This window comes from Cololabis saira, chromosome 8 (assembly GCF_033807715.1).
Source record: "Cololabis saira isolate AMF1-May2022 chromosome 8, fColSai1.1, whole genome shotgun sequence".
NCBI lineage: Eukaryota > Metazoa > Chordata > Actinopteri > Beloniformes > Belonidae > Cololabis > Cololabis saira.
Window position 1 is genome coordinate 19,496,654 of NC_084594.1, and position 17,947 is coordinate 19,514,600.

General features: G+C 44.1%; 2 protein-coding genes across 2 annotated transcripts; both read right to left on the reverse strand.

Annotated features, from left to right (window-relative positions):
• Positions 1-811: 811 nt before the first annotated feature.
• Positions 812-1,826, reverse strand: LOC133449130 (odorant receptor 131-2-like). Its single transcript, XM_061728261.1, has 2 exons — positions 1,686-1,826; positions 812-1,597 (listed from the first exon to the last, which is right to left on the reverse strand). The coding sequence occupies exon 2, from the start codon at positions 1,586-1,588 to the stop codon at positions 812-814; it is 777 nt and encodes a 258-aa protein (XP_061584245.1). The 5' UTR covers positions 1,589-1,597; positions 1,686-1,826.
• Positions 1,827-4,280: 2,454 nt separating this feature from the next.
• LOC133449131 (odorant receptor 131-2-like) lies at positions 4,281-14,376 on the reverse strand. Its single transcript, XM_061728262.1, has 4 exons — positions 14,221-14,376; positions 13,373-14,129; positions 5,769-6,002; positions 4,281-4,306 (listed from the first exon to the last, which is right to left on the reverse strand). The coding sequence occupies exons 1-4, from the start codon at positions 14,374-14,376 to the stop codon at positions 4,281-4,283; spliced, it is 1,173 nt and encodes a 390-aa protein (XP_061584246.1).
• Positions 14,377-17,947: the final 3,571 nt, after the last annotated feature.

The following is a 17,947-nucleotide window of genomic DNA, read 5'->3' on the forward strand; positions in this document are numbered from 1 at the left end:
AATTCTGCAGTGTACAGCCGCCCGGATGAGCCCTCCACTGTGATGTGGCTTCTACGAGCCGTTCAGATTCTGCTCCTGTCGTTACGTAACGATGGGAGCAATTTACATAGGTTGGCCTCCGATGCGTGAAACCACGCCCACAACTAACACTGGCCGGAACAACAACAAGAACTCTGCCGGCCGGAGCTTCCGCCATTTTCTATGCGTCATTCAGGCAGCCAATCAGCACAGTGCCTCATTATCATAGCCTCCCCGCCCACTCAGAATCCCGCATAGATAATGAGGTTAGAGACTGGGATGCTGAAGACATGGCTCAGAGGCTAAATTTCTAATTTATTTAGCAAAAAAAATCAAAAGCTTGTTTTTAAGACATTCAAGGCCTGTTTAAAATAGGTATAATATGCCATAATAGGTCTCCTTTAAGTTTCCCTTTAAAAGCTGCCTTTGGATTTTGATTTGGAACAGAGGTGGCCAATTCTGGTCCTTAAGGGCATGTAAATGGAGGACAAAAACCATTAAGACCTTTATAGACTAGTAGAAACAAAATTATAATCAGAATGAAAGAAACAGGTATGCTGTGCAATGACTTTAAAATTGGTGTAATATGTGCTATTTTTCTTTCTTTAATCAGCATCCATGCTCCTGAGTTTTGAAGTGATGTTAATTGTGAAAAATGTTCTTAAGCAAACCAGAATGGAGAACACTACAATAATCCAGTCTCCATGTAAAAACCTAAAGACCAGTGTCTCTGTGTTGGCTTGAGAGAGAAATGCTTTGAACCTGGAAATGTTTCTGTAAATATTACTAACAGCTACTGATTGTTACTTGCTTGCATGGTACAGAGCAAATACTTCCTTAAATATCTTTTAAATGTTGCATCTCGTAGCCCATACACAATGGGACTGATAAACCTGGGGAAAATCTGAATAATGATGTAGCAAACAAAGAGTATTTGTAAAAAATGTTCAGGGAACAATCGTATCAAAGCTGTCTGTAAGATGTGAAATAAATACGTTACCATACTCAACAGCAGCTGAAAACCATGAAGGAGGATTGTGTTCCTGGCTTTCTTGAAATTTCCATCTACTGAATTAGCTGCTTTAGCGGCAAAAAATATCTTGAAGTAGGTGTAGAGCAGGGTTAGCCAAACTGAAGTGAGATAAATTAGATATGAAACATCCCTCTTTTCTGAAATTACTGGATGTCGGAAAAGGTTATCCATTTCACATAATATTTCTGAATAAAATAGCTCCAAAGGTTCTGTTGCCAAGGTTATAAAAAAGTCTGGCACAATTGTCCCTGCGCTCAAAGCCCAAATACAGCCGATCAGAACGTAGGTTCTTTTGATGGTGCAGAGTTTCGAGTGTCGCAGTGGAAAACAAATAGCGATGTAGCATTCAACTGCCATTACAGCCAAATTTAATGGCGTGTTGAGGGTGACGAGTGTGACAAAGGTAACCATGAAGCAACAGAAAGAAGCATTAATTTTATAAAATACATAACTAAAGACAAACAGACTGATTGATACAGTGAGCTGGATCATATCATTCAGTACCAGGTGGACGAACAAGATGTAACGAGGATTCATGTAAAATACCTGTAAAAGTGAAAGAAACAAAGACTTTAATCTATTCATTGTTATTATAAATAAAACTATCAACAACATTAATTGTGACAATCCATACCTGGTGTTTCCTGAAGGTGTGAACCAGTGTGCCATTGATATAATTGATGATGAGGCCAAGAGCGAGAACAATCACATTTTTAGCCACAGCTGTGCTTGCGGAGTCTCGGAAACTCAGACTGCTCGACACGTTGAAGTTGTAAGATGATGAATTCATAGAGGTGATGTCAGTAGTCTGCAGGATTGTTTTACACAAGAAAGAATATTTAATATTTTATTACAGTGCTCGAAACTTGACGGAATTGGCAGAAATAATTCTACAGAGAAAATGATAAACAACACATCCAATATTTCACCATAATAGCTCATCATGATAGAAAAACCTAAAACTCAATATTTAAAAACGTCAAGTTACTGGGTAAAAAGAGAGCATCCTTTAAGACCTCTTAACTAGAAGAGAGAATAGTCAATATTTAATAGTAAAGCTCAAAGATTGATGGGATTTCATTGTGCACAAAATCCTGTCTGTCTTTGTAAAATTTGAGGTTGAAGATATTAGCTCAGAAGAATTCTTTCAAAGATTGCTAATTTAAAACAGCTGGTACAGGTTTCCATATCTCCACAATTTTCTTTCAAAATTCTTCACTTAAAAAACAAATTCACATTTTGTTTCTATAGGTGGAAAGATTACCATTGGAAATTCTTAAGTAATAACTGAACATGTTTTCTTGTACATCAAAAGTGATAAACAGTGTGACAAATAGAACATAGAAAGATAGATTAGATGAGTAGAAAGCTTGTTTCCTGCCTCACATTGCCTCAGGTTCCTCTTTGAGCTGTGGAAAAATGAGAGAGAAATATGGCTGACGCGTTTATATTAATATTGTTGATGCACAGTTCCTATTGGATAGCTGGACCATGGTTTCATGGCAGTCCAACACTCTCAGATTAAAGCGAGAGACAGGGAAAGAGAAAAACAGGCAACTATTAAATGTACTTTGAAAGTTATGTCTTTGCAGACACTATGAATGTAAGACATTTCTCGTTCTTCTTACAAACACATTTGATGTGTTTGACTGCATGGACTCATCTTTAATCCCATTTGTTTAAGAAAACTATAAAACCATTCATTGAATCTGGAGGAATTTCAGGAAGCACTTAAAAAGCAAGACAATAACCCCTACTCAAGAACAATGGATTCACCTGGTCGAGGAAATCTACACAAACGAAAAACTGATACATCGCCTAAGGCTGCAGGAAGCCCAGTTCAAAGAGAAATGGACGCCGGGATAGACAATATTTATGACGGAACAACGACAAAACAAAAAAACTTGATTGTGGAAAACAAAATAGAATATGGACAGATTGCTTGGAAAGTGACTCCCAAATGTTGATGTTGTTTTATCTTTTTTATTTTTTTTAAATGTGTTCTGTACTTGTTTTAGTACTATTTTGATTGAGTTGTCCCACCTTTGTAAAGGAAAAATTTGAAATAAAAACTAAAGTGAAAAAAAAAAAAAATCAAGACAATAATTAAAGCTGCAAGCGGGCCTTGTCAACCAGTTCCACTGACCTCAGGTGCCACCACCTACCACACTTTTTTTTATTTACCAAATGTTAATCTAGATTCTTCCTTTGGCCATGTGGTGCTATGGATATGAACAAATACGAGCATACGGTTGTGTTCAGATCATGCAAAGCAAATCTCAAACCTCTATAAAAATGTTTGCCAGAGCTAGTTTAATTTTACTTGCAAAATAATTTGCGAGCTCCTCCCGAGTGACTGAGCTCCTCACCCTATTTCTCAGGGAGCACCCAGCCCACCCTGCGGAGGAAAGACATTTTGGCTGCTTATGTCCACAGCTTTACCACAGCTGAGGGTGGGAGGATAGATTGACTGATAAATTGAGACCTTTGTCTTCCGACTAAGCTCCTTCACCACGATGGTCAGGTACACCGACCGTATAACTGCAGATTCTGCACCTATCCATCTGTCAATCTCATGGTCCATATTGCCCTCACTTGTGAACAAGATCACGAGATACTTAAACTCCTCCACTTGAGGCAGGACCTCTCCACCTACCTGCAGAGGGCATGTGACTCTTTTACGGTGGTGGACTACGTCATGTGATCATGTGAACTCTTATTGAACATTTTGTGAATATGTGAATCCGACTTTAAAGCCGGTTCAACCTGAAATCAGCTTTAAAGTGCCTCTTAAAATGGCCGCTTTGTGAAAGACTACAAAGACCACGGTGCCTTGGGGGCGGCGCCTGAAGGGCGTGCGTCCAATCACTAGCCAGGCGCTGATGACATTACCGCAGCCCCTGGAATGAAAAGTCTGTGTTCCCCAGCTCTCAAGTCTCTCTTTTCCAGCCCAGCCGGACAGGATAGACGCATCCGGCCGACCAGCGCATCTGGACCACGTCTCCCCATTTTTTCCGAGAGCTGGCAGGGAAGAGGGCCGTTCAGGACCTGGATTAACGGGCCGAGCGTAAGATCCGATACCAGAGCGCTGCGCTCTTGACTCTCTCTGCCTTTAACCCCCTTTTTTTCGTTCCGAGCCCTTTCCTGCCCCCGGAACCGTGGCGTTCCAGGGACGATCGCCAGCGTGAACCAGAATCCGCCACAGAAGCTCCAGCCTTGGACTCCTTCCTCAGATCACTTCACGCTTCAGAAATCCTGTCCATAAAGATTACAAGAGCACCAGTAACAAAGGCCGAAGTCCAAGATCCCATGGGAACATGTCTTATGACATAGGGCTGTGTGAAGAGGAATTTTGGAAGAGGTAAACCCATCAGGAAAGAGGGTGAGTTTTCATCAAAAGAAGTCTGTGATTTGCATTGGGGTGGTAGTCTAGTGGCTACAAAGGTGGGATTGGGTCTGGAGGACCCAGGTTCATGTCCCAGAATGTAAATGTAAATGCACTTTATTTATATAGCACCTTACATCGACCTACAGGTGAACCAAAGTGCTTTACATAATAAACATACAATCAGCAAAATAAAACAAGAATAAAACATATGAACATATAAAACATCAAGACCAAAGTATAAAAAAGTGTCGCCACACTACTGGGTATTAAAAGCCACCCTGAATAAATAAGTTTTCAGTTTAGATTTAAAAAGGCCCAGGTCAGAGATCGCACGTAACTCACAGGGGAGCTTATTCCAGAGCCTGGAGCCGGCAACTGAAATGGCTCGGTCCCCCCAGTGCTTCTGCTTTGACCTGGGCACTTCCAACAAACGTTGGTTGGAGGATCTCAGAGCTCTGCCAGGCTCACGCACTGTTAAAAGCTCTGATTAATAAGGAGGGGCAAGGCCGTTCAGAGCTTTAAAAACAAACATTAAAAGTTTAAAATCAACTCAAAAAAGGAACAGGCAGCCAGTGAAGGGAAAAGAGGACCGGGGTGATATGCTCTCGTCTGGGTGTGTTTGTTAAAAGACGGGCAGCTGCATTTTGTACCAGCTGAAGACGGCTAAAAGAAGATTGGGCAATGACAACATAAAGTGCATTGCTATAGTCCAATCTGGAGCTGACCAGAGCGTGGATAGCTCTCTCCATGGCATGAGGGCTCAAAAATGTTTGTACTTTGGCTAAAAGACGCAACTGATACAAACTTGTCTTCACAACATTGTCCACTTGTCGGTCAAATTTTAAAAAGCTATCAAATCACTCCCAGGTTTCCCATTTTCACCCAGTGCTCCTACCTAAGCTACAGTCCAGGGGCCTCATGTACAAAGGGTGCGTACGCACAAAAACGTGGCGTACGCCCCTTTTCCACGCAAATGTTCAGATGTATCAAGAGTGAAATGACCGTGGAAATGTGCGGTGCCCTACGCCAACTTCATGGCTGGCGTACGCATGTTTCCACAGCTATTGGTCTGTTGGCGACACTTAAAGGTGATGCTAGGAAACTGTTAATAATGTGAAAACAATTAGCCCTCAGAGTGATGTGCACATCAGAGACACACTGAACAATTAACACATTCACCTGTCTGCAATTACATGAGTGGATATAAAAGCATGCGCAAAGTGGTGCAGAAAATACCGTTAACAACAATGGCAGCTTTGGCAGTGTTAGAAGATATCGCAAATGGCGCAGTAAGAAGAGAAAGAATATTTAGAGAGCGAGAGGATTTACTGGCAAACGATGATGACTGGCTCATCAGCCACTTTAGGTTCCAGAGGGCGACCCTCTTGGAACAGTGCGCGGAGCTGCGGCCGGTCTTGGAGCGCGACATGGCGAGGAGCCATGCATTGCCGGTACCCGCACAGGTGCTGACCACACTGGGGTTCCTAGCAACAGGGACATTCCAGAGGAAGCTGGCCGACCGATCGGGACTGTGCCAGTCGACCCTGAGCCGAGCCATGCCAGCTGTGTGGGACGGAATTATCCACATGTCAGCCAGTTATATCAAATTCCCATACAATGCAGTTGAACAGGCCAACATTAAAGCGCAATTTCCTGGAGGCATGCCTCTGCGGCATTGCATAGAGGAAGGGGACAGTACCGCTGGAGTGGCAAACCGGGGTGGTGGTCCCTCTGTTTAAAAAGGGGGACCGGAGAGTGTGTTCCAACTATAGGGGGATCACACTTCTCAGCCTCCCCGGGAAAATCTACACCAGGCTACTGGAGAGGAGAATACGGCCGATAGTTGAACCTCGGATTCAGGAGGAACAATGCGGTTTTCGTCCCGGTCGTGGAACACTGGACCAGCTCTATACCCTCCGCAGGGTGCTTGAGGGTTCATGGGAATTTGCCCAACCAGTCTACATGTGTTTTGTGGATCTGGAGAAGGCATTTGACCGTGTCCCTTGTGCCATTCTGTGGGGGGTGCTCAGTGAGTATGGAGTCCAGGGCCCTCTATTAAGGGCTGTCCAGTCTCTGTATAATCGGAGCAGGAGTTTGGTTCACATTGCCGGCAGTAAGTCAGACTTGTTCCCGGTGCATGTTGGACTCCGGCAGGGCTGCCCTTTGTCACCGGTCCTGTTCATAATTTTTATGGACAGGATTTCTAGGCGTAGCCAGGGGCCGGAGGGGATCCGGTTTGGGAACCTCAGGATTTCATCTCTGCTTTTTGCAGATGACGTTGTCCTGTTGGCTTCATCGGACCGGGACCTTCAGCATGTGCTGGGGCGGTGTGAGAAAGTGAGCAACCCCTCCCCTTCTCACCATCACCGGACATTCTTTTTTAATGTGTGGCAGAGTGGAGGATTGGGCGTGGTCTGCGGGGGAGCAGCACACAGGTGTGCCTGGTTCTGTTGATTGTGGCGCACCTGTGTCCAATTAACCTCTCCACCCTGCCTGGGGTTAAAAGCAGCGGCTGGATACCAGAAAGGGGTCTGCTGGAATGGAGGTAGCTTGCAGAGAGGCTATGCCCCATTGTGACATTTTTTAAGACTACTGTTTTTGCCTTTATGTCTTTGTGCTTTGTTTTGGCACACAATAAAAAGCCTTATTTTTTGGCATTCTACGCTCTGCAAGGTTCTTTTTACACCTCATCACCCAGATCCAGTTTTGCCTTGTCCCCTTGTACGTGGGGAGGCCGCTCTGGTTCCTCACATTTGGTGTCAGGAGTGGGATCTTTGGCGCCACCTGAAAACTGGAGAGAAGAGGTGGGAAGCGACGCCGTGGGTTTGGAGGAGTCTGGGAGACCCGGTGACCAGCAGGAGTCTGGGAGACCCGGTGACCAGCAGGAGTCTGGGAGACCCGGTGACCAGCAGGAGTCTGGGAGACCCGGTGACCAGCAGGAGTCTGGGAGACCCGGTGACCAGCAGGAGTCTGGGAGACCCGGTGACCAGCAGGAGTCTGGGAGACCCGGTGACCAGCAGGAGTCTGGGAGACCCGGTGACCAGCAGGAGTCTGGGAGACCCGGTGACCAGCAGGAGTCTGGGAGACCCGGTGACCAGCAGGAGGTCGGATACCGGGAGGATGCGTCTTCGGATACCGGGAGGATGCGTCTTCGGATACCGGGAGGATGCGTCTTCGGATACCGGGAGGATGCGTCTTCGGATACCGGGAGGATGCGTCTTCGGATACCGGGAGGATGCGTCCTCGGATACCGGGAGGAAGCGTCCTCGGCAACTGGGAGGAAGCGGCCGGCAACCGGAGGAAATGGCCGTTTTCCTGTCTCGCAACGGGGTTGGCGAGACTCCAGAGGGGGAGGGAAGTGTGAGAAAGTGAGCAACCCCTCCCCTTCTCACCATCACCGGACATTCTTTTTTAATGTGTGGCAGAGTGGAGGATTGGGCGTGGTCTGCGGGGGAGCAGCACACAGGTGTGCCTGGTTCTGTTGATTGTGGCGCACCTGTGTCCAATTAACCTCTCCACCCTGCCTGGGGTTAAAAGCAGCGGCTGGATACCAGAAAGGGGTCTGCTGGAATGGAGGTAGCTTGCAGAGAGGCTATGCCCCATTGTGACATTTTTTAAGACTACTGTTTTTGCCTTTATGTCTTTGTGCTTTGTTTTGGCACACAATAAAAAGCCTTATTTTTTGGCATTCTACGCTCTGCAAGGTTCTTTTTACACCTCATCACCCAGATCCAGTTTTGCCTTGTCCCCTTGTACGTGGGGAGGCCGCTCTGGTTCCTCACATTTGGTGTCAGAAATGGGATCTTTGGCGCCACCTGAAAACTGGAGAGAAGAGGTGGGAAGCGACGCCGTGGGTTTGGAGGAGTCTGGGAGACCCGGTGACCAGCAGGAGTCTGGGAGACCCGGTGACCAGCAGGAGTCTGGGAGACCCGGTGACCAGCAGGAGTCTGGGAGACCCGGTGACCAGCAGGAGTCTGGGAGACCCGGTGACCAGCAGGAGTCTGGGAGACCCGGTGACCAGCAGGAGTCTGGGAGACCCGGTGACCAGCAGGAGTCTGGGAGACCCGGTGACCAGCAGGAGTCTGGGAGACCCGGTGACCAGCAGGAGTCTGGGAGACCCGGTGACCAGCAGGAGGTCGGATACCGGGAGGATGCGTCTTCGGATACCGGGAGGATGCGTCTTCGGATACCGGGAGGATGCGTCTTCGGATACCGGGAGGATGCGTCTTCGGATACCGGGAGGATGCGTCTTCGGATACCGGGAGGATGCGTCCTCGGATACCGGGAGGAAGCGTCCTCGGCAACTGGGAGGAAGCGGCCGGCAACCGGAGGAAATGGCCGTTTTCCTGTCTCGCAACGGGGTTGGCGAGACTCCAGAGGGGGAGGGAAGTGTGAGAAAGTGAGCAACCCCTCCCCTTCTCACCATCACCGGACATTCTTTTTTAATGTGTGGCAGAGTGGAGGATTGGGCGTGGTCTGCGGGGGAGCAGCACACAGGTGTGCCTGGTTCTGTTGATTGTGGCGCACCTGTGTCCAATTAACCTCTCCACCCTGCCTGGGGTTAAAAGCAGCGGCTGGATACCAGAAAGGGGTCTGCTGGAATGGAGGTAGCTTGCAGAGAGGCTATGCCCCATTGTGACATTTTTTAAGACTACTGTTTTTGCCTTTATGTCTTTGTGCTTTGTTTTGGCACACAATAAAAAGCCTTATTTTTTGGCATTCTACGCTCTGCAAGGTTCTTTTTACACCTCATCACCCAGGTCCAGTTTTGCCTTGTCCCCTTGTACGTGGGGAGGCCGCTCTGGTTCCTCACAGGCGGTTTGAGGCCGAGTGCGACGCGGCAGGGATAAGAATCAGCACCTCCAAAACCGAGGCCATGGTTCTCCATCGGGAAAGGGTGGCGTGCCTTCTCCGGCTGGGTGGAGAAGTCCTTCCTCAGGTGGAGGAGTTCAAGTATCTCGGGATCTTGTTCACGGGTGAGGGAACGATGGAGCGTGAGATTGACCGACGGATCGGTGCAGCGTCCACAGTTATGCAGCCGATGTACTGGACCGTCGTGGTGAAGAGGGAGCTGAGTCGAAAGGCGAAGCTCTCGATTTACCGGTCAATCTACGCACCTACCCTCACCTATGGTCATGAACTTTGGGTAGTGACCGAAAGGACAAGATCGCGGATACAAGCGGCCGAGATGAGTTTCCTCCGCAGGGTGGCTGGACGCTCCCTTAGAGATAGGGTGAGGAGTTCGGTCACCCGGGAGGAGCTCGGAGTCGAGCCGCTGCTCCTTCACATTGAGAGGAGTCAGCTGAGGTGGCTTGGGCATCTGTACCGGATGCCTCCTGGACGCCTCCCTAGGGAGGTGTTCCAGGCATGTCCCACCGGGAGGAGACCCCGGGGAAGACCCAGGACACGCTGGAGAGACGCTGGCCTGGGAACGCCTCGGACTCCCCTCGGAAGAGCTGGAGGAAGTGTCTGGGGTGAAGGAAGTCTGGGCATCCCTGCTGAGGCTGCTGCCCCCGCGATCCGGGAACGGATAAATGGAAGAAGATGAGTGAGTGAGTGAGTGAGTGAGATAAATATGGAGGACAAAAATCATTAAGAGTGTTGTGCCACAGATAGGGGCCGCTGTTTCAGTTATCAAGAGTTATTAATAATTGTCCTTCAACAATTATGAATAAGTAATAAAGTAGATTACTTATCAAAATGAATTATTCAAAATGACTTAATCAAACTGGGTACCACCTGGATTTCCAGGAAAATTATAACTTTAACAGCAGGATCAGTCTCAAAATATGGATTATTCTACCAGAATAATAGTAAAGGCTATTATTTCTGCAGAACAATGTTGAAGGCAGTTATAAGTTTGGCACTGACTTCGGCAAACAAGCCATTGTGCAGTGATTAAAGTTCTCCGTCTCTAGACGGATTTCCGTCAGTTGGAAAATGCCTGAATTATGGTTTGTCGTTACACCAACGCAGAGCCTACGCCACAGGGTACGCCGTAGGCTCTGCGTTGGTGTAACGTGGAACCATAAATCAGCTGTCGACGCTTCGCTGTTGTAAACCAATAAAGCGAGCCAGAGCCTTGGTATTAGCCAATCAGAAAAAGAGGCTGCCCCTCAGGGAAGACTGACTTGTCAGAGACTGGGGGACCAGTAGTCACGTCATTTAATTCACATATGCGCGTGGTGTGAAACTATCAAACAATGAACACGGCGTCAAAGAGCAGCGGTAGCGTTAACAAAGCGCTGGTTTTTAAAACTCAAACTAAATTAAGTTTTCTTTTGAAAAAATGCTGAAAGAAGGGTCACTAAGAGCCAGGGACACTGCGCTTCTTTCCCCCGCCCGCCCCCGCTGCCCTCATGAACAAAACAAACATGTCGAAGCGGCCGCCTGAGAAATCAGCTCAGAAGTTACAGAACCAAAGTTTACTCCGTACAGACAGCGGGCTGAGCAGGACTGTTAATGCTGGAAATTACTTGCTGTTTGAGCCTGTGTTTATGCTGCCATGTGCATTAATCTCCGCTCACACAGACAACCACCTGCATTGTAAACGGACCTCACTCGTGCAGCACGCGAGGAGAGCGTGTCGTACTGTAATACAAAATTATGATTATTACATCTACTACAGACGTCGCCGTTAAAGTACATGATCTTTTTTCGCACGTATCTTTTCGTGTCCAGTCAACTTTGTGCGGGCAAAAAATTTGCAGATCATTGAATCGCCAGACACGTTACACACTCATACACACCCCCACCCGTGCACAACCACTGTTCAGTGTTTTGGATATTTCAGCTTAAATTTCAAAACGTTATATAAGTTCAATGAAGTTGTTTCTTCTGTTATTGGACACACAGTTTGTCATGACATACCTGAAAAATCCCTGATGCTTCATGGCAAGTTGTGTCTGGTGACAGAATAAATTAGACAAGCTAAAATGATTTGTTTACTGCATGAGCTGTAGCAATTTCCTTCTTTTTTGCACTTTAAATGGATATTGAAAGACCCATTTGAGTTATTTATTTTTTAGTTATTTCACAATAATTATTTTGAAATTATTATTTCACTAGTTATTTTAGAGTCTTATAATTCAGGCAACAGCTCAAAAAACATTTTTAATGACACTAACCCACATTAATATCGGATCGGATCGAATCGAATGGTGATAAAAAACAGAAAACAGAAGGGCTAATACAGCATTTAACTTTTTTACTTGAAACCTTTGGGAAACGACCGCACGGCAAAAAGGGGTCCATTTTTAAAGTGTGATGCAGCGCATAGATGGCGGGGGAATATGAACTGGCCTGAAAAACTTTTTTCAGTCAAAAATATTTTTTTTGCTTTAATCCCTGCATTGTGACAAAACATGTGCAAAACAACACAAACAACTTCTCTCATTAAAATCAACCAGAATTTATTTACACTAGGTGTCAAGCAGGTAGAAAAGCGACACCTTGAATAAATCCTGATGGCGTACTACATTAATACAAATCACTAACTATAAAGAAAAACAACAAGAATAAAACGTTAACTACATAAAGGAAAAGAAATCAAAAACAATAAATCATGTGATGCAAATCTTCCGATCTGTGTGTCAAACAACGTGGCTTCACGTGGGGTCCACGGCAAAGATGGCGTCACCCTCGTCACACCATGTGCAATAAGAGAAATGGCAAACACGGTGATTAACATATGAATAACTGCCGAAACGGCGCCACGAAAAGATAAATAACAGTAATGCCGGTAGTTGCCGGCGTTACACAATAATATGCATACAGTAAAGATTACATTAAACACAAATGTAGCTCTAAACCGCTCTAAATTAAACTGTTTGCCCAAAAACACAGCCTCACGCATCCCTTTGGTTCTGGTTCTGCAAGCTGTTCCAGGTGTTGGGAGAGCCCTCGGCTCGGTTCGGCTCCACCATGCGGTGATCCCGCAGCTGACCGCTCTTGGCGGGGATCCTCCGGTAGCGAGCGGCCGCTCGGCCCCTCTCCTGCTCCTAACTTTGAAATATAAAGACAGTTTTGCAGCGTGCAACAGCCGGAGGCGATCCCCCCGATCACGGAGCCTCTGACGCGGCCTCCAGGCGCGCGGTCGGTCCACTGTAATCAGTGCGGCTCCCGTTTCATCACCGAGGCGCGGGCTTCACGGACGCAGGAGGATCAAGCTTCTCGGGCTGATATAGGCACGCTGCCGGAGGATGAGGTCCTCCTGGCGAAAGGGACTCAGAACAGGGAAAAGTTAGTAGGATCCTGATCCGGGCGCGCCTCGGATCCCCCCCCCCCCCCCCCCCCCACCCTGACCCAATGGGCTTTTGGCAAGAAACCAAGAGCTGAAGAGCAAAGTGGTGAAGAGATGAAGAGAGACATTTTTGGGGTCCCATCGCTTTTAAGTGCCGGGACCGGTGACGTCATCAAAGCCCGCCGGCAGATCGCAGTTTCCTGTACGCGCGCCGCTTCAGGCGCCACCTTTTGTTCACACCTCCAAGGCACGCTGGGCTTTGAAGTCCTTACAAAGCAGCCATTTTAGGAGGCATACGAAGCTGATTTCAGACTGGAGGATTGAGCCAGCTTTAAAGTCAAATTTCACATATTCACAAAATGTTCATAAACATTCATTAGAGTTCAGAGTTCACATGATCACATGACGGTGGTCCAACAGAGTTTTATAGACTAGTAAAAACTAAATTGTAACAGAATGAAATAAACAGGTAGGCTGTGCAATGACTTTAAAATTGGTGTAATATGTGCTCTGTTTCTTTCTTTAATCAGCATTCAAGCTCTACACTTGAGCACTACAATAATCATGTCTCCATGTAAAAACCAAAGGACCAGTGTCTCGGTGTTGGTTTGAGAAAGGAATGGTTTTAACCTTGAAATGTTTCTGTAAATATTACCAAAAGCTACAGACTGTTACAACGCTCTCATTGTACAGAGCAGATACTTTCTCAAATATCTTTTAAATGTACTATCTCGTAGCCCGTACACAATGGGGCTGATAAACCTGGGGAGAATCTGAATAATGACGTAGCAAACAAATAAAATGTGTAAAAAATGTTCAGGGAACCATTGTATCAATGCCGTCTGTAAGATGTGAAATAAATATATTACCATGCTCAACAGTAGCTGAAAACCATGAAGCAGGATTGTGTTCCTGGCTTTCTTGAAATTTCCATCTACTGAATTAGCTGCTTTAGCTGCAAAAAATATCTTGAAGTAGGTGTAGAGCAGGGTTAGCCAAACTGAAGAGAGAAAAATTAGATAAGAAACATCCCTCTTTTCTGAAATTACTGGATGTCGGAAGAGTTTATCAATGTCACAAAATATTGTTGAAGAAAATAGCCCCACAGGTTCTGTTGCCAAAGTAATAAAGATGTCTGGCACAACTGTCCCGAGGCTCAAAGCCCAAATACAGCCGATCAGAACGTAAGTTCTTTTGATAGTACAGAGTTTCGAGTGTCGCAGTGGAAAACAAATAGCGATGTAGCATTCTACTGCCATTACAGCCAAATTTAATGGCGTGTTGATGGTGGTGACTGTGGCAAAAGTAACCATGAGGCAACAGAGAGAAGCATTAATTTTGTAAAAGACATAACTAAAGACAAACAGGCTGATTGCTATAGTGAGCTGGATCATATCATTCAGTACCATGTGGATGTACAAAATGTAACGAGGATTCACGTAAAATATCTGTGAAAGTGGAAGAAACAAAGACATTAATCCATTCATTGTTATTATTATACATAAAACTATCAACAACATTAATTATGACAATCCATACCTGGTGTTTTCTGAAGGTGTGAACCAGTGTGCCATTGATATAATTGATGACGAGGCCAAGAGCGAGAACAATCACATTTTTAGCCACAGCTGTGCTCGGGGAGTCTCGAATACTCAGACTGCTTGACACGTTGAAGTTGTAAGATGATGAATTCATGGAGGTTATGTCAGTATTCTGCAGGTCTCTTTCACACAAAAAAGAATATTTAATACATCATTACAGTGCTCAAAACTTGACAGAAAGAATCCTGAATAAAAGGATTTTTTCACACAAAAAATAATATTTAATATTTAATTATTACAGTGTTCGAAACTTGTCGGAATTGACAGAAAGAATTCTGCAGAGAAAATTATAAACAACACATCACAATATTTCATCATAATAGCTCATACTGACTATCACAGAAAAACATGAAAAAAATACAAGTTAAAAAGAGAGCACCCTTTAAAATCCTATTAATTAGAAGGAATAATATTAAATATTTCATAGTTAAGTTCAAAGATTGATGGGATTTGTTCGTGTACAAAATCCTGTCTTTATCTTTGAAAGAAAGATTCAGAGCGAATAACTTCTACCTCAAATTTGACAAAGATTGTTCATACAAAACAGCTGGTACAGGTTTCCATATCTCCACAATTTTGAATTTAATGGAAAATATTAAGTAATAATTTTACCTGTTTTCTTGTGAAAGTTGTTTGCTTAATCCATGCATATAAAAAGCAATGTTATTTTAAAGGAAGATCTAACTGTATAACATGTACATCAAAAGTGATAAACAGTGAGAGAAATAGAACATGGAAAGAAAGAATAGATGAGTAGAAAGCTTGTTACCTGCCTCAGATCGCCTCAGGCTCCTGTTTGACCTGTTGAGAAATGAGATATAGAGATGAGATATATGGCTGACTTGTGTCTATTAATATTGTTGACGCACAATTCCCATTGGATAGCTGGACCATGTTTTCATGGCAGTCAAACACTCTAATTAAAGCAAAGGTAGATAGAGAAAGAAAGACAAACAGGCAACTATTAAATGTACTTTGAAAGTTCTGTATTTGCAGACACTATGAATGCAAGATATTTCCTGTTCTTACAAAGACATTTTGATGTCTTCAAAAAACTACAGAGCGTACAACGCAGTCATAATATACACACTGATGCTTCATCAAGGTTGGAAGTGTCGTCTCATGTTTCATCGAGCAGAAAGAAGACAGTACATTAAGTCTCCTTCTGTAGCAATTTTGCCACACTGTGACCCCCACGCCCCTATACGTGCACTTGTGGTTATTTCTGACGCATCGTCAACTTCTTAAGTTCTTTCTCAAAACGTTTGACATGTCTCATGTCATTCTAAAAGAGCAGGGCATATCCAAAAATTAAGGTAGTTTCTTCCTCTTGCCACAGAGTGTGAACACATTTGGTCATATTATTGTATAATGTTCATACACGGGGCATTTGAAAATGAAATGAGAGAGAAATATGGCTGACGCGTTTATATTAATATTGTTGATGCACAGTTCTTATTGGATAGCTGGGCCATGTTTTCATGGCGATCAAATACAAGACATAAAGAAAGACAAAGAGGCAGGTATTAAATGTAGTACTTTTAAAGTTATGTCTTTGCAGACTATGAATGCAATTTCCCATTCTTCTTACAAACACATTTTGATGTGTTCGACTGCACAGACTTATTTTTAATCCCAATTGTTTAAGAAAAACTATAAAACCATTCATTGAATCTGGAAGAATTTCAGGAAGCACTTAAAAAGCAAGACAATAATAGAAGTTGCAAGCAACATTGATTGGGCCTTTGCAACAAGCTCCACTGCCCTCAGATGCCAATGCCTAACACACTTTTTTTTTTTACCAAATGTTAATATAGATTATTCCCTTGACCATGTGGAGCTATGAGTATAAGCAAATATGAGCATATGGTTGTGATGGAGCAAAGAGTTGCAAAGAGAATCTTTGTCACGGTTGTGTCAGTTCCTGCTTTTTTTTAAAACCCGTGTCTTTGTGTTTGAGTTTTTGTTTGACTTTCCTGTTTCCCATCTGCCCTGATCAACTGCACCTGTGTCTCGTTAACCCCTCTGTGTATATCTGGGGTCCGTTTCACAAAGCAGGTTTAGTGAAAACTCTGAGTCTGTTAACCCTGAAATGAGGGAAACTCTGAGTTCTCCGTTTCACAAAGGGAGGTAACTCAAACCAGAGAAAGAGGAGTAACTCTAGCCCGTTTCACAAAGAGAGGTAACTTAAGCTCTCGGTCAGTTACCGTAGTAACAGACGCTCTGAACCTAACCTGGTCGGGACCAGGTTTATATCGTGAAACCTGGAGTTTCTCTGCGTCTCCGCCCTCTTTCAGAGACACACGCACATTTCATTTCCTCATTCATTCAGTCAGCAGGCGAGTTTTGGCAAAGTTCTTCCGTCTGTCATTAAAAACAGAGTCAGTATATATATTACAAGTCCATTGTCACGAACATGGCATGTCCTTTTGATGAAGACACAATTGATGAAGGTGCAGGATTAATGCGCAGAGAATTAAATATTCGTCGGGAGATGGTTATCAGACCACATGATACATGTACATTATACATAGTCTCATTACAGGCAAAGCAATATATGTTAATCCTTTATTTGTTATAATTTTGATGATTGAATTGTTTATTGATTTCATAATATATTATAATTTTTTTAGATTTTTTATTTGGGGTTTACATAAACTGTGAGCCATAATCATCAAAATTATATCAAATAAAGGCTTGAAATATCTCACTTTGCATGTAGTGGGAAATAATATTTGTTTCATCTTATTTACTACGAATGAAGTTTTGCAATATATTCACATTTTCCGACCTCCACCTGTATATTATTACATAAATAAATAAGAGCATAATATGTGTCTGTATTGGTTCAATACGGAACGCAACTTTTAATTCCCAATTACGGAACAATTCTGTAGGCCTATTTCAAGGGACGGGTGGCAGGCCTACATAAACCCGAGTTCCACAGGATTGCAGGTGAATGATGTAGAGATCTGTTAAATTAATTTTATATTATATTCTGTGTTGCGGTGTTACTCTTTTTTCGAAAAACATGTTCAAATTCACCGTATGCGCGCATTAAAATCTCTAATTCCATTCGGGTGAAAAAGGACACGGCGTGAAGTGGATCTCCAGATGCAAAAACTACGGTTATGTTTCCTCAAAAGGATTTTGTAAATTTAAATGTTAAATAAAGTTTAAGAAAAAGAAAAAATAAAAAGTATGTGGACTTTTGTTGTCGCCGGTTGCCATGGTGAATCGTTGTATCAGGGCTCTATAGATACTGGCTTTTTATAGTTGTGGCACACGCGCTTAACTCCAGGTGAAACTACTTAGAGTTGAGTAAATTACCTCAAATCCGCTGTTCTGGAACTGAAAACTCAGAGTTTCCGATCTCAGAGTAGATCAACTAAGAGTTCAGGATTAGACTCAGAGTTTGTTGAACCTGCTTTGTGAAACGGACCCCAGGTCTTGTCTTTCCTTTGCTTCCTGCTGGTGCGTACTGTTTTGTTCCTTGATGTGCCATGTCACATTTTTTTGAAGTTTTTGATTCATGTTCATATTCTGGTTTTTGGATCCTGGTCAGCAGCGTTTTTGGTTTTGTTTAAAGGGGACATATTATGGCATTTAATGTATATTTTAAACAGGCCTTGAATGTCTTAAGCCGCGTTTATACTTGCAGTTCA

Coding starts and splice junctions, on each gene's coding strand:
- LOC133449131 (XM_061728262.1), bottom strand. CDS start 14,376: ATGAATTCATCATCTTACAACTTCAACGTGTCAAGCAGTCTGAGTATT. Junction 14,130..14,220: donor ACACCTTCAGAAAACACCAG/GTATGGATTGTC, acceptor CCACTTTCACAG/ATATTTTACGTGAATCCTCG. Junction 4,307..5,768: donor CCAGTCATCATCGTTTGCCA/GTAAATCCTCTC, acceptor CTTTATGGACAG/GATTTCTGAAGCGTGAAGTG.
- LOC133449130 (XM_061728261.1), bottom strand. CDS start 1,588: ATGAATCCTCGTTACATCTTGTTCGTCCACCTGGTACTGAATGATATG.